The following is a 16300-nucleotide window of genomic DNA, read 5'->3' on the forward strand; positions in this document are numbered from 1 at the left end:
TTTTGAGAGGGTATACGGGTATATCTATCTTAGGGTTAAATTTCCGATTTTTAAATGTAGAGCAATAAATTTATCTAATTTTACTATTATGTTATACATACATATTATTTTAAGAATTTTATGTTTAACTTTCCATATTTTATGGGTCATTTGTTATATATTTTTTTATATTCAGCGTTTTTCTTTAATCTAATTTCATGCTTATACTTTCTTCTTCAAATATTAAAATTCAATCAATTATTAAATTAACTTCGAATTATTTTATGTAAATTACCTCCTTTATTTTGTTAAGATCAATGAAAAATATTTTATAAAATTAATACATGAGCATGGCACAAGCCGCAACTAGTTTACAATATTATAACTAAAGACCCCTATAACCTTCCATTGATTTATTATTGGCGAGCTTTTCTATTATAGATTTATTTTTTATGTAGACTAAGTTTTTTTGAAACCAGGGTTTTTGCAACAACAATCTTCTAACTTATTGGTGTTGGGTCTTTTCAATAGGATGTTCATTTTGAAAAAGACCTGAGATCGAATAATAAAATCCATGTAAGATGAAACCATAGATGTTTGTTGAGTTTGTGGTTAAATTCTATGTCTATACAAATTCTTAACTTTTTTTAAATGGGAAATATTTGTCATCTATTAATTTGTGATATTAACTTATTGTTCAAGTTTGGAGCAGACTTCTCGAACACAACGTAACTGATTCCATATTCCTTCAATTAGTAATAATGAAGAGCATATATGTGATCTTTCTTTTGTGTCAAAGTTTTGACGAGACGTGCACGCGCATATGTGCCAATTTTATGTTCTCCAATAGAAGTGAGTACTGTGGAGCATCAATCTTGGACTCTTTGGTTTTTTAGTAACTTCCCAATGACTCGTGGAATGCCATCCATGCATATAGTAGTCATATATTTATGGAGGTTTGTTTTATGGACGGAAGATAAAAAGCACAAATACTATTAATTAATACTCCTTGAAATACATGACCGAAGAGAAATTAACCACTGATAGTTCAATGGTAATTCACTACAAAATGCACAAAGGGTTAAGAGTTTAAAACTTTTCTCCCGTAGTATTATTCATCAGTACTCAGTACTGTTCACGCACCATACATTATGAAATAGTACTATTTACTGTCTTGATGTGGGTGTTGTACGTGGGTCCTCTATGAGAGAAATAGTATTTCCTCCTATTTAAAATTGTATAAAAGGAGATATATTTTTTGGTTTTTTTTTAATTTTTTTTTATATCACGAATGCACTGTTAAAAAAAAATTGGAGTAAATTAAATGTCCATCATGCCTAGTTAAAGTTGAAACCTATAATAATCGCGTACGTACTTCATTTAACCTAGTTTGCCCCCCATAGCCCTCACCTAAAGAATCAAATTAAAAAAAGTTGGTTTATTTAAAAAGTAAGTAGGAGTTATTTGTAACATATTATTAGACCTTGACATGTCTGTATTGAACTCACTAAAAATGTTATTTTCATCGTGGGTTCAATGGCAGAATATGGCCTTGTTTGGATTGGCTTAATTATCAAAAAAGTGTTTTTTTTTAGTTTAGTAGAAGTGCTTCTGAAAAAAAGTTCTTCTCCAGATTAAGTTAAGCACTTTTTGTATTTTCAGTTTGAATTAGTTTTTATGTAGAAGCAGAAACTGTAAAAATAAGCTAAAATACAGTTTTTTTCATAAACTGGTCATGACTAGCTTTTGAAAAAAGCTGTTTTTCAGCTTTTTTTACAGCTTCTGATTTTTCAGAAAAGCAATATAAACAATATTTTTAGAACCCAGAAGTGCTTAACATATAAAAAAACACTTTTGGATTTTCCAAAAGCCAATCCAAACAAGGCCTATATGGCCACTACTTGGAGACCCTAAAGAAGGTCAATAAAGAGAAAGTATGTGCATCTCATTCTTCAAAGCAATGGACATTTGATTCTCAACATGTACATCATTCCTATTCTTTCTAACCATTTGCACATGAGACTAAATATATTTTTATTTACATTACAAAATACATTTCACACCATCTTTTCTGATTTAATAAAGAGAAAGTTTGGTCCAATTTAACCTATGATTCACGTCTAGGTTCTCCCAAATTAATTGTTTATTCTAACCTTTGACTAGCAATGGAAGTTTTATTAATAATTAGAAGATAAGTAAATACTTAAATATTATTTAACCATTAAGATTGTTGACATCATTCAATATAGGTATCAACAGTTAAATAGATTTATTCCAACATATCACTGGAAGAAATTTTCAATTTAGAAACAACTCTTTCTTTTTCTAGTCTGTTACTAATATGAAATTGTCCATATTCTACCAACATGGTAATTTTGAGATTCAAGTGTTTGAGACCAAACTTTTTTAATACTTATCTACATAAATATTCTTTAGATTCCACTAATAAAGAAGCATAAAGCATGTTTATAAACATGCTCACTCCAATGCTCAGTTTTGAGGTATATCTAGTTCAGTATATATTACGTTTTACGTTGCCCAACCAAGTAGGGGCAGAGCAAAAAATTTTTTTTAGGGGAAGCCAAAATTTTTTTTTTAAAGGAGGTAAAATAAAAGTGAATGAGGTAAATATTAAATTTTTATAAATATTTTCCTAAAACTATATTTTTTTTTAAATAATATATATATACTAATTTTTATAAAATCAAGTTGTCAAACAATAAATTTTATAAAAAAAAATTGTTACTATAAAACCAATTTATTAAATGTCAAAAAGCTAAACAATAAAATTTTATAAATATATTTATTTAGAACTATAATATTTTTAGATCATATATACTAATTTGTAAAAAAAAAAAACTCATCAAATGACCTTTTGCCAAAAAAAAAATAAAAACTATATAAATCAATTTGTAAAATATTAAAGAGATAAACAATAAAGTTTCACAACATTTTTTTCTAAAAATATTATTTTTTATATTATATGTATTTATAATAAAAATAAAAAAAAGGAAGGGGGCTACCTATCTCCACCCCTGCAACCAAGATACTTACTCGAGGCATTTTCTTGTTCTGTTTGTCTGTTATTAAATAATGACTTCCCATTTGCTCTCTTTAGTATGGCTAACTAGCTATACCTGAGTTAATTCTTAGAGATCCTTTTGGAAAGCTAATGACTCAATATTGCTTACAGTTATATACTCCGTGACAGAGAGCAACAACAAATAAAAACATTACACTGGGAAAACTATAACTATACAATGATCATACCAATGATCAAAGATTCAAAGTCTTCCATCTCATACAGCAACAGTATAACAAGAGTGAATTACTGTTGCACTGCATAAATTTTTTTTTTTACTTCGATCAGGTCACCATTCACAAAGATATGTAATAATGTTATTTAAATAAACCTTTCGAAACGTTATATTATTTCAAGTTTGCCGTCGAGTCTTGAAAGCATAAATATGCTAAGTGTGTTTCTAGGTTTTGAAAAACCCTCGTCAATAATCTCCTAAAATGGCTACTTTTCTTATGCCTCCTTTTGTAGTTTCTTTTCTATTTTTTCAGTTATAATATGCATAAAGATTTATAATAAAATTTAGCATTCCGTAAAATAAATTTGCATGTAAAAATATAAGCTACTATTTATACAAGGCATGCAAAGCCGAGTCTTTCTTTACTGAATATATATATATATATATATATGTAGACGTTAAAAATCTCTGAACATATGCATAATTAAACGAAGTGAGGATGTTATATATATAAATATATATATATGTAAGTCTCAATGTATATTTATATAGATATTAGTTTCACCCTTTCAAATATTATAAAATACAAAAATAAAAGTTAAAAAAAATTGTATGCAAATATGAGAGCTACTACCTAAGTAAAAATTCAAAGCTTGAGCCTTTTGTTACTCACGGTCTAGTGTTCCTGGCAGTGGCGGAACCAGAAATAAAATCAAGGGGTGCTGGCCGGGTTTAACTAAAAAATAAATATAAAAAATTAATTATATTAATCCAAATTTAAGATTATACTAATTAATTTTTTTAAAAAATATAAAAATATAAAAATATACATACCACTAACGAAGTGGGAGTTGAATCCTTCGGTTTTGCATATTCTGAAATCGAACCAAAATAGCTTCATCATCAATTGTTTCAAACACTTGGCGTTCGATATAGCATATCATCATATCATTCAACCATTCATCTCCTATCTTATTGCGCAAATCGGTTTTGATGATATTCATGGCCGAGAAGGATCTTTCAACTGATGTCGTTGCCACCGGTAAAATCAAAGCTAATTCAATAAGGGGATAAACCAACGGAAATACCAAATGCTTTCTACTTTCAACTAGTTTCACAGCAAGACTTGCAAGATGATCACATTCAACAAAATCAGAACATCTTCTAACATCATGAATGTATGTGTGAAGTTGCTCTTTTAGAACTTGAAGATCTTGTATAGAAAAATTATCATAATAAATTTCTGCAAGACGAAGTAGCTTGGCATGATGGAATCTAGAAAATGAATTTCTTGGATCAAGACATGATATGCAAGTTAGCAACTCTGTAGTTGTCTCAGTGAACCAATTATTCATCTCAATGGCAATTAAATCAATAACTGCAATAAAAATCTCTGCATGATAATGATGATAATAAGTAATCCACTACCCTTCACGCCTAGAACGGCCCCGAACTGGTATTTTGTCTTCCATGTTAGGCACTGGAATATACATTCTATCACAAAAACTTCGAACGTCTTCTAATAACTCATTCCATCTGTTATCCCTTAAATATTGAATACGATCTTTTACAGTATCAATTAATGCCATTGCATTGACAATATTTTGATCTTTCTGTTGTAAAGCATTTGATAATTCATTTGTGATCCCCAACACTTTCATCATCAAATGCAAGACAAAGACAAACTCAAAGCTTTCCATTTTACTAATCAAGCTTGAAGCCAAACCTTTTTGATCTGCAACTGATCCATCTTGACACACATTTTGTAACACCTCCAAAACTGATTCCCACATTGTCAGGAGATGAATCAAAGTTGTAAAATGTGAACCCCAATGAGTATCTCCTACTTTTGCAAGATTTGTCTCTTGATGCTTTCCTTTTCCTGAAAAAATCTCACCAGTTTCTAATCTTTCAATCTTTCAACAATTTTTTGATGATGCGTTTGAAGCAATGCATCTTTTCTTTTACATGACGCACCCACGATATTCACAATCATATTTGTATAACAAAAAAAATCAGAAACAACCAGAATACCCTTGGCAACAGAAACAACTACTAATTGTAGTTGGTGGGCGAAGCAGTGGATATAAAATGCGAAAGGATTTTCCTTTAAAATCAATGTCTTCAGACCATTAAATTCTCCTCTCATATTTGAGGCTCCATCATACCCTTGTCCTCTCAATTTTGAAATTGATAGACCATGACGAGCAAATAATTCATCTAAAGTTACTTTTAGAGAAAATGCTGAAGTGTCAGTTACATGCTGAATCGCAAGAAATCTTTCAACAACCTGACCTTGCTTGTTCACAAACCTCAAAATGACTGCCATTTGCTCTTTTATTGATTTATCCCGAGACTCATCAACCATTAGTGAGAAATTACTGTCATCAATTTCATTAATAGTTGCTAATGTTGTCTCTGCAGCACATGCATTCACCAGTTGTTTTTGAATCATTGGAGAAGTTAATTGATTATTCCCAGGAGCATTTTCATTAATAACATTCCCAACCTTCTCAACCCTTTTGGCATACCAATTGAGTATCTCCAGAAAGTTCCCCTTATTTTTAGAACTTGAAGACTCATCATGACCACGGAATGCAAGACCTTGTACTAAAAGAATTCGTACAACATCTAGAATAGCTGTTAGACGAGAGTGATAATCGATCTCCATTTGACGCCCATGAGAAGATAACACGTGTGACACACTTTGCCTCTGATTTTTAAAATCTTCACAATGTCGTCTAGCATCATTATGTGCACTATTTACTGGACCTACATGTTGATTAAAGGCCTCAAATGCTTTCCTCCAATTAGAAAATCCTTTTCTTGTAAAAATATCACTTGCTCCCCTTTTTCACTTCTATCCCCGCTCAAGAGAAAAACAATAAAAAAACAATAGGCTTCATCTTTTTTTCCACACTATATTCCAACCAATCATACTTTTGAAACCACGCTTCTTGAAAGCGTCGCATTTCTTTTCCTTGTTGTTTTTTGGGGAAGTCATATCCAGTTGGTTGACATGGTCCTTTCAATAAATACGATCTTCGGACTTGATCTCTAATACCCACATCATACTCTTCAATTGGTTGGCGAATTTCAGGATCAGCAATGATATCATCTGGACTGAACTCAACAGGAGTTCTTTTTTGTGCTCCAGTGCTAGCTTCAGAAGAAATATTTGTTCCCGATTCACAACTTTTTGGTTTAGGTTTAAAAAACCTCTCCATATCTATATATATAATAATTAATTCAACAAGAAATTAAAACCTAAAGTAACAAATAATGTAATTAAAAAAACAACTAAACTCAATTAAAACCATAAGTAACAAATAACGTAATTAATAAAATCATAAAAACTAAATTTTATTTAAAAAAAAAACCTTACCTGAATAGTGGCAATGAAGTCAACAATAGGGTGGAGAAAACAAATAAACAATGATTCTAGTGAATTTGCTGATGGTGGGCTTGGAGGCTTGTGTGCACTAGGGCTAGGGTGTAAAAACAAATCCATTAAAAGCTCCTTCCATCTTGACATCAATGCAATATACGAAGAAAACAAAATATATTTGCAAATAGACTTTTGAAAATGTCATTATGCATTTATGCTTACATAATACATACCATTTGGTTCAAAGATATATTTAATGTATTACAAGATGTCTGAAGATGTACAATGAATATAGATTAAAAAAAAGGGCCCAACTTTGAAAGTGTACAAATCACAACACCTAAAATAACCAAAAGTTTTTTGAGTTTGTTGCAGACTTGGAATTCTACAACATAGTTACATATTAGAAGAACCATGTATTATGTGGGCTAACCATGTACAAAGTTTCATATCAAATAAAGGAAAGCCTGGCTATAATTCTATAAACATACATGCTCAGCTTGATTAGATTTCTCAAAAACAATGATCCATTCAGGTTACATTTTATGGAACTATTTGTTAATGCCCTAAAGAAATTTGAATCTGTTTAAACAACTAAATTATATTAATTCAAGCACAACACTTGAAAACTTTGACAAGGATAGACACTTAATTGGACTAATTTGCTTATATTGAGCAAATGATGTAGAATTCTTAATATATGCGATCCTCGAATCCTTAACGTAACACTTTAGAAAAAAATTGATTACCTGGTAGATGATTTGGAAGAGAGAGATACCCCAAAATCCAGCAATTTTACAGTCACTGTGTTGCCACTACGGCTAGGCTGAAAAAAATATCATTAAAAGCTTTGTATAAATATCATCGAGGATTCGAGAAAAAAATGGAAAGAGCGAGGGAGGTTTCAGGTTTGGAACTTGGAAGTACCTATGGCACTGGCAGTCTTCAAGTTGATGAGGAGAACGGCAGATCACTGGGAGTTTGGGACACTGGATCAGTTCATCAATAGATCTAGGGATGGCAACGGGTAGGGTATGGGTAGGGTATGCCAAAACCCTTACCCGTACCCGTAACCCCTACCCCATACCCGTACCCTTACCCGTACCCTTCAGGGTAAAAAAAATCATACCCTTACCCTTACCCGCAGGGTACGGGTATACCCGCAGGGTACCCGCTTACCCGTTGTTACCCATTGTTCAAATTATCGAATTAAATTTAAATAATAATAAAAATAAATTAATTATACATTATATTACAATCTTTAAACACATGTCCATAAATTCAAAATTACAAGTTGATATATATTTGTTTATCTTAAATTATATAATCACATAAAAATGACATTTATTTAGAACTCAATGGTAACTCTACCTTTTTGTTTTTTGTTCATATTTAACTATCTTGGTTTTTTTGTTTTAAATTTTTTTCATATGTCTACTATTTATATTTTTATATAGCTTCAAATTTTTATAAATATCTAGTAAGATTTTTGAATATAAAAAAAATATTATAAGTAATTCTCATAAGTTATATCCAATTGATTTTTTTATTAGTATCTTATTTTTTTCAGGGATGTTTTTTTATAATTTATAGAATAAATTATTATAACATTATTTTTTTATATTTGTTTATTTTTTTAAATTTAATTATGATTTTTTTAATATATATCTAAAAATTCAATTTTGATAATATTATCAAATATAAATATAGAAATTAAATAAAAATTTAAAAATAATATATTAAGAGAAAATTTGAAGTATTATTTTTCAAATTAATCACCATGAAAAATAGATATTGAGTAAATGTTTAGTTTAATAAAAAAATTATATATATATATATATATATATATATATATATATATATATATATATATATATGAAAGGGTAATGGTACGGGATGCGGGTTTTACCCTGCACCCTCTTCAACAGGTAAGGGTAAGGGTAAAGGGATGCGGGTAGGGTAGGGGCATACCCTTACCCGACCCTGCACTCGCTCAAAAACTAACGAGTCATTTGCCCTTACCCAGTGCATCTCCCGGTCAAAGAGGGTATTATCCTCTTTGACCGGGTACGGGTACGGGTATACCCGTCGGGTAGGGTACAAATTGCCATCTCTAAATAGATCACCAAAGGGCAAAGGGCAAAGGGCAAAGGCTTTTCTCAAAGAAAGAATTTGGCTAAATCAATGGCTAAGATCATGACTTGTTTCAATCAAACGGTGGAAATAACATAAAAAAAAGTCACACTGACAGGGTCAAAAGGCAATGGGCTCATTGGAAAATGTGTTAAGTTAACCCATTAAATTAAATGTTGATGATTAGGTGCTCAACACTTTACAGTTCAAGCTTTGTCAAGACTTAAGGGCTGCTCATCTACTAAACTTTGCCAAGGGGGTGCTCAAGCTGTGAAGCACCCAAATTAAAAATTAAAAATTAAGAAGAACTTGGGGGCCAAGGGGGTGCTTGAGCACCCCCTTGCCACCCCTCCCTCCGCCACTGGTTCCTGGTTATATGGACAGGAATACATACATACAAAATCTCTTTGATACAAATATATCACATTTAGAGAGTTAGATATATAAGCCTCACCATTTCAAATATCATATCCAACCGACGAGGTGTATATATATAGGGGTTTTTTTTTTCATATAAAGTAGATATATAAACTATGTTTATCAAGAGAAAATGATAATATATATATATATATATATATATATATATATATATATATATAAAGGTTAGCATGAAAATCATACTTAGAGGAAGAAATAACTAAATCCAAATCTTTCTAGTTCTTGGAATATGGGGCCTCTCTCACACGTGAAGGGAATGCTCCAGTCTCCACCACCCAATTAGATACTCAACCATAACAGAGGGAAGCAGTAAAGGTACTAAAACATGTAATATAAAAATCTTTTGGATTAAAAATAAAAATTTAAAATTAGAATTTTTTTGTTTCCAAATGGTAAAACAGACTACTATTTTTATTTTCAATTGAATTAGCAATGAAATTTAATTTTAAAAATGAAATTTCTATTTCGTTTATTAAGTAAATTAGAAATGGTTTAAAAACAAAAAAATTTCATTTCTAAATTGAAGTTTTTTTAAATGATAGAATTAATTTTTTTAATATTTATTATTATAACATATATATTATATATCCAACTAATCCTAAACACGTGAGAAAATTATTCCCAAATTCTTCCATGGAGAAAAAAAACCACTAATTCACTCATTTCAATTTTAACCTAATCACTGTTAACAGCAGACCATTCAATTACATCAAAGGTTTGCTATCGAAGCTCCATCAATATTAACATAAGAACAAGAGAACATAGTCAAACCCAAATGTTTAACTAGTTACACTGCCCCTTGATAGCTAGCTAGAGGCCTTTAAAAATCATAAGAGTGGACACATGAAAACCAAACCCACATCATCATCATTGTTCAATGTTCAGAGACCAATTACCCCAACGTTTCCATGCATGTTCAATGAGCTCTTCCATCCAAGGGCGGGTTGGCGGACGGCCCGTGCCCACCTTTACTCTCAAGTGGCCGGACGGTATCACATGATCATATAAATAATTAATATCAATTGTTTTTTAATTATCTTCGACCTTGATTTTTTCACATGGGATCATGTCATACAAAGTAATATCATTCCTGTTAAAGAATTTTAAAAATGAGAAGGTGTATCTTGTACTAATCATACTCTCATATGAAAAGTCATATAAGAAGTTATACATGCTTTTTCATTAAGACACAACACTACACTGGGTAGTTAAAAGTTCAAAAGACACTAATCTAATAAACACCACTTATAATGTAACTAACGAGAGGTTGCCATTTGTAATTTCATTAATTAATGAAAGGTTGTTAGTTTTCTTTGAAAATATATGTCTCATTAATGAAATCGTTGTCTTTTTAATGAAATGATGTAGCTCATTGATGAAGTGGTGTATCTCTTTAATGAAATAGTATATTGAAATGGTGTGTCGTCTTTAAATGACACTCATTATTGAAGTGGCGTGTCTTTTTACTAAATACCACTTTATTCTTATAAAAAGATCTCCTACCATGCATCATTCAAACAAATTCACTTGCTGAGTGCACAAAAAATAGAAGCAAACTTCACTTTGTAAAAACTATTGTTGTCTTTGCTTGAATTTGGAAGTGCAAACCATACTCAGGAGTTTTCATTGTATTCAAAAGGAAATTCTCTATTCAATCCAATTTACATCCAAGGTTTGAAATTAGGTGGAGGCGAATTAAGCCTAAATTCACTTGCCTTGGTGACTTGTGCACTTTTTTCTTTCTTATCTTTTCTTTTCTGTACCTCAAAGAACTATCCCCACCAGCATTTCCTTTCCCAATTATATGATTTTCTATAAAACAAGTGTATATGCACCATTCCCCTTCATGCTGCTACCATTTCTAGGAATTTGTTGTACAAGATAATGATTATATGCATTATTCTAGTGAAAGAGAAGTACTTATGAGACTCGTTTTAACTATATATGCAGCGTACCTTCAAGGCTAGCTTTATATTGGGATGGTTTTGGTGTTATACTTTTACTGTTAATTAGATGAGCTTCTTTCAGTCTAATGACTTTTTAAGTTCATACATAGTAAAAAGCATTTTATTGTGTTTTGATCTATCAATGAAGTTTTAATATAGTTATGGGTGGTAGTGAGTGTGAGAATCAAGCTCGCCTTTTTATCCTATGTTATTATGGGGGATGTGATTCCTTATGCGCGCATCTTCTATCCTATCTAACATCTACAACTTATTTGGATGTAAGAAAAAATTTAATATATCTAAAGATAACAATATATAACCAACCCAGCTAATCTCTAGTGTCAATGCTTAATTCATTTCTTGCTAATTTATAACCTGTTATGTATCCTGTAAGCTTTGTAACTTTTTGATCTTCTTGTTGTTTACGTGAGAAAGTATCTGGTTGTCACTCGTCAGTCTTGTTGTATACTGAAATATGTGATCTTTACCTATTAGTTTAATATTGGACTATTCAGATCAACCTTCATAAACGCAACAGATAAAATTGATTCAAAATAATAAGCAAGTCGTATTTAGATTATACATATGATGCCCTAGTATAGCAGCAGCCTAATATATATACATACTTATAATATTTGATACAGATTATACAAGTTTAATTATGTTGTATACGTAACATGCTATATATCTCAAATACTAATTATATAACACAAACTTAAATATATACATGGTAAAATTTACAAGACACAGACTGATTAACTACTCCAAAGCTTTGCTTAAACAAGCTTCTAACTCCTTCAAAACCTAATAAAAAAATTAAAAAGTTACCTTATTATAGTAGTGTAGAAATACATAGATATCATAACAGTAGGTTATAACTGACAAGCAAACCCTAACATGGAGGAATGATAATAAGTAAACCATTTAAGAGACAAGAATCCCCCAACGCTTCTTTGCATACTCAATGAGCTCTTCTATCTCCAACTCCCCATCTATGTGCTTATTCCTGTTCAAGTCTGCATGCACCATTGCCCTCCATGATTTCCAGCATGTGCACCGCAAGCCTAGAGCTCTGAGAGCATCTCGCAATTCCCGTCTGCTTATAAGTCCGTCGCCGTTCACATCCACAGTTTTCAGCCACTTCCTGAACTGCTGCTCAGTCATTTTCCCTCCAACAACATCAATATTACTACTTGGATGGAAATGCATTTTTGTTGTTGCTTTAAACTAGAAAGCACTGATGAGGTTATTGTGCATATAATTCTTGGGTTAACTGTGTACCTAATTAATATACCAGTTGCATCTACTGAACTTGCAATAATGTTAGTAGAGTTGTAGGTTAATGCATTGCCTGACGGATATGAGTGACTTTATTCTATGAAATGATGGATTATGGTGTGATTCTTCACCTTTGATTCCCTCCTATCTTACCTATTATCAAGTCAATAAATTGCAAGATATTTAGATGAAAAGAAATAGGCAAAACTTGAAATTTAACTGAGATTACTAAGACATGTTATATATGTGCAGATATATGTGTGTGTGTGGTAAAACTTTGCTTAATCATTAAGAGATGATCAAGCAAGGGTTAAAAGCAAAAAAAGATGCTCTTGCATGGACTGTCCTTGCTGGATAGATTGCAAAGAACAAGAACATGGGAATGGGGACCTCTCTTGATTCTGTACGCACTATATAGATACTATATTACATAAGGAACAACTTTGTTATAGAACTCAAGAATCAATAACACTTCCATCAAACAGGATAATTCATACAAGGGAAGAGATATCAACAAAAACAGAAAAAAACACACTCATAAACTAACTCAATACATGACTTTCATATTTCTACATGAACTTTGGTGACCAAAACGAAACTGACTCGATGAGTCATCCTAACACGTGGTGAGCCATGGTTAACCCAACAGCTTAACAAGTTTGCCTCCAACTAGGGCTGTAAACGAGCCGAGCCGAGCCGAGCCGAGCTTTGCCTTGTTCAAGCTTGGCTCGTTACTATTTAATCGAGCTTGAGCTCGAGCCAAGCTTTCTTCGAGCTTCATTTTTCATGTTCAAGCTTGGCTCGTTACTATTTTAACCAAGCTTGAGCTCTAATCGAGCTTATTTCGAGCTTCATGCTCGAGCTCAACTTGTTAAGAAAATTCGAAGCTTAACCTTGGCTCGTTAGCTTAATTAAGGCTTGAATATTTTTTTATATTCTATTTTTTTATTTAGTAAAATATCATTTAAAGCTTATTTAATTAATTATTATCAAATGTGACTCAACTCGATTTGAGTTTGAGGATTAAAAGAATAATTTAAGCTTATTTATTGAATCATTAAGGTTTGAATTCAAGCTTGTTAAAATCTTCATTAAATATGTTAACAAATAATTACAATAATAGCAAAATAAACATTGTGATGTAACTATCTATAAATATTTTTTTCAATATTACTAACGATCCAATAAATAAGCTTGTTCATGACACTATGAATAGTTATATTAATGATTATTACAAATAAAATTGGAAATGATACTATAAAATAACTTTTAATTATACAATAAACAAGTTGTTCAAAAGATTTAATGAGGCGAGCTTGGTGGTGTTCAAGTTTGGCTCGTTTATCTTACGAGCTTATTTAACTTAATGAACTAGCTGACCTGAGCTTTTAACGAGCTAAGCCTTCGAATAGTAGTTTAGAGCCCGATATGTGTGACTCAAATTGACAACAACGACATAGTCACATATATACCTTAATATACATACATATATATATATATATATATATAAACGAGCTCACAACCGAGCTTATAAACAAGCTTGTTCGCGATCCAAAATGAGCCGAGCTTTCGGCTGCTCAAGCTTGGCTCATTTATTAATCGAGCTTGAAAATGATGTTTAAGCTTGACTCGTTTACAATATGAGCTGAACACAAACGAGTCCTTATCGAGCCGAACACCGAGCCGCTCACGAACGGCTCGGCTCAAATGCACCCCCTACCTCCAACTTATGTTCATCCATCTGATGATGTGATCTTGACCGTTGCTAGAAAACACAATCTCTGTGTGCCTTGAACTTGAACGAAATCAATTGATCTTTGAATCTCAGCCATTCATATCTCTCCCTCTTTAACTCCAACAGACAAACCGGTATTTCAAATACAGGAAATTACCTTTCTACCCTTTCTAACACACCTACTGAATCATTTCAACAGAAAAACAGAAACTCAAACAACACTTCTCCAGAAACCAAAATCTCTGAACACAAACCTGCACACATTCAACAGCAGTCTTCTCTGCAACACTTCATTCACTTCTTCATTCACTTCTTCAATCAACTATCAACAGATTCTTAGAGTGGCTCTGAATGGCAAGGTGACGAATCAGTATCTTTGGAAACTGATCATTACTTCACAATGATAGAGAAAAGTTCGTTAATATTGAATAAAATATTATTGTTGCCTTTCTTTGGATTGGTATTATTCATGGCTATCATTTATTTAAAAATCAGTTTAGTGAAATTATATGGCACTAATGGAATTTATGTTTGTAGGCATGGATATGATTGATATTGATATTAATGAAAGAGCAAAAGATTAGGCTAAGATGCTCTTAATTTTCTATTTTAATAAAAGTAAATAAAGAATATTTTCATTCAAGTGCAAGATACCGGAAAGAAATTAACAGCACCATAAACAGAAAAAAAAAAAAAGTTTGAGTTAGTCAAAAGAGTTGATGAAGTTTGATGGCTCTTTTGATAACTTAATCTGATATGATCCACTTAAAATATTAACCACTAATACTAATATTATTTTATTAAATTAAAAATATAAATTTGATAAAAAGCTATAATTTTTTATCTTATGTTCCAAAAACATCTCTTACTCTAGATCTACAAAGCACAGGTAAAACATATAGGCTTCACAAATTACATCCACAAGAAAAAAAAAACATAATAATATGGATACATGTACTAAGATACGTTTTCAATTCACAAGGGACGCTGATCAATATAGCAAAGTCGTATTTATAAACTTGCTTAAGCAGTAGTGCCTTGAATATTTACATAGACAGACCTTATGAAAATGGTTGCTTAATTAATTAAATGCTTAAACTATTATTAGCTGGATTTTAATAATTGTTTCTGTTGATTTAATTATTTTCCATGTTAACATATACAAACTGAACTATATGGTGCAAGATTCTTTATTCACTGTTACTGGTACTTTGGCAACATGATTCTTCATAAATTATATTCTTCACTCAAATCTTTTACTGATTATCGCATGAGAATCTGATTCTCGATTTAACATACTTCACATCTTACTGACCATCAACAAATTAACTACTTCATGAGATGTATAATATGAGGCGCATATATATATATACAAATATCCTCAATCAAACTCCCATTAATTCTGTTAACAAACAATATTCATGAACTTGAACACATGAATTCTATATGTATCTCTTTTTTCTTCGTTCTTCTCTTATTATTAAGGTTTCATACATATACATCCAAGAGAAAGAAAGATACAAACATAAAAGTTTCCTCTTAAATTAGATACATATACATATATATATCCATCATCACGACTTATATGCTTAATTAAATAGTAACCATTAGAAAAATGTATGTATATCTTAAGTGACCATTATCCCCCATCTCTTCTTGGCATATGCAATGAGTTTATCCATCTCCAGATCACCGTCTATCTTATGACTCCTGTTTAGGTCTGCATGCACCATTGCTCACCTTGTCTTCCACCATACCAAGTCCAGCTTTAGCTCATGGAGAGCATCATGTAGCTCTTTCTTGCTGATCATATCATCTCCATCTCTGTCCACATGCTTCAGCCACTCTATGAATTGCTCCCTTGTCATAGCTCCTTGTTCCTTATCATGGATACAAGGCCTCTTTTGCACACGCATAGCCATCTCTCTCTCTCTCTCTCTCTCTCTCTCTCTCTCTATCTCTCTCTCTCTCTCTCTCTCTGTCTCTCGTGGAAGATGAAGAACTTTAGTTGTCAAATTTGTACCATTTATAGTCATGAAGCTCAATTATTGTTGTGACTACAATAGTCAGAAACTGTAGGCTAACTCATTGGTAACTATCCGTGCTTGTAATTGAGAGGTGAGTTCGAGCTTCTCATATGCTTGTG

At 31.6% G+C, this 16300-nt stretch overlaps 1 protein-coding gene across 1 annotated transcript; it reads right to left on the minus strand.

Moving 5' to 3' along the window:
• Positions 1–4072: 4072 nt before the first annotated feature.
• Positions 4073–5907, minus strand: LOC120283389 (zinc finger MYM-type protein 1-like). The gene is made up of 3 exons (XM_039290064.1): positions 5271–5907; positions 4665–5118; positions 4073–4511 (listed from the first exon to the last, which is right to left on the minus strand). Exons 1-3 carry the CDS (start codon positions 5905–5907, stop codon positions 4073–4075), a joined length of 1530 nt encoding a protein of 509 aa, XP_039145998.1.
• Between the last annotated feature and the right edge of the window lie 10393 nt (positions 5908–16300).

This window comes from Dioscorea cayenensis, chromosome 19, assembly GCF_009730915.1.
Source record: "Dioscorea cayenensis subsp. rotundata cultivar TDr96_F1 chromosome 19, TDr96_F1_v2_PseudoChromosome.rev07_lg8_w22 25.fasta, whole genome shotgun sequence".
NCBI classification, from domain to species: Eukaryota; Viridiplantae; Streptophyta; class Magnoliopsida; order Dioscoreales; family Dioscoreaceae; genus Dioscorea; species Dioscorea cayenensis.

What these genes read in the sequence shown, in the direction of transcription:
- LOC120283389 (XM_039290064.1), bottom strand. Translation starts at nt 5,907, where the DNA reads ATGGAGATCGATTATCACTCTCGTCTAACAGCTATTCTAGATGTTGTA. An exon ending in AGTTGTTTCTGTTGCCAAGG is followed by an intron (nt 5,119 to 5,270) that starts GTATTCTGGTTG and finishes AGATTTTTTCAG; the next exon opens with GAAAAGGAAAGCATCAAGAG. An exon ending in GGCCGTTCTAGGCGTGAAGG is followed by an intron (nt 4,512 to 4,664) that starts GTAGTGGATTAC and finishes TTCATTTTCTAG; the next exon opens with ATTCCATCATGCCAAGCTAC.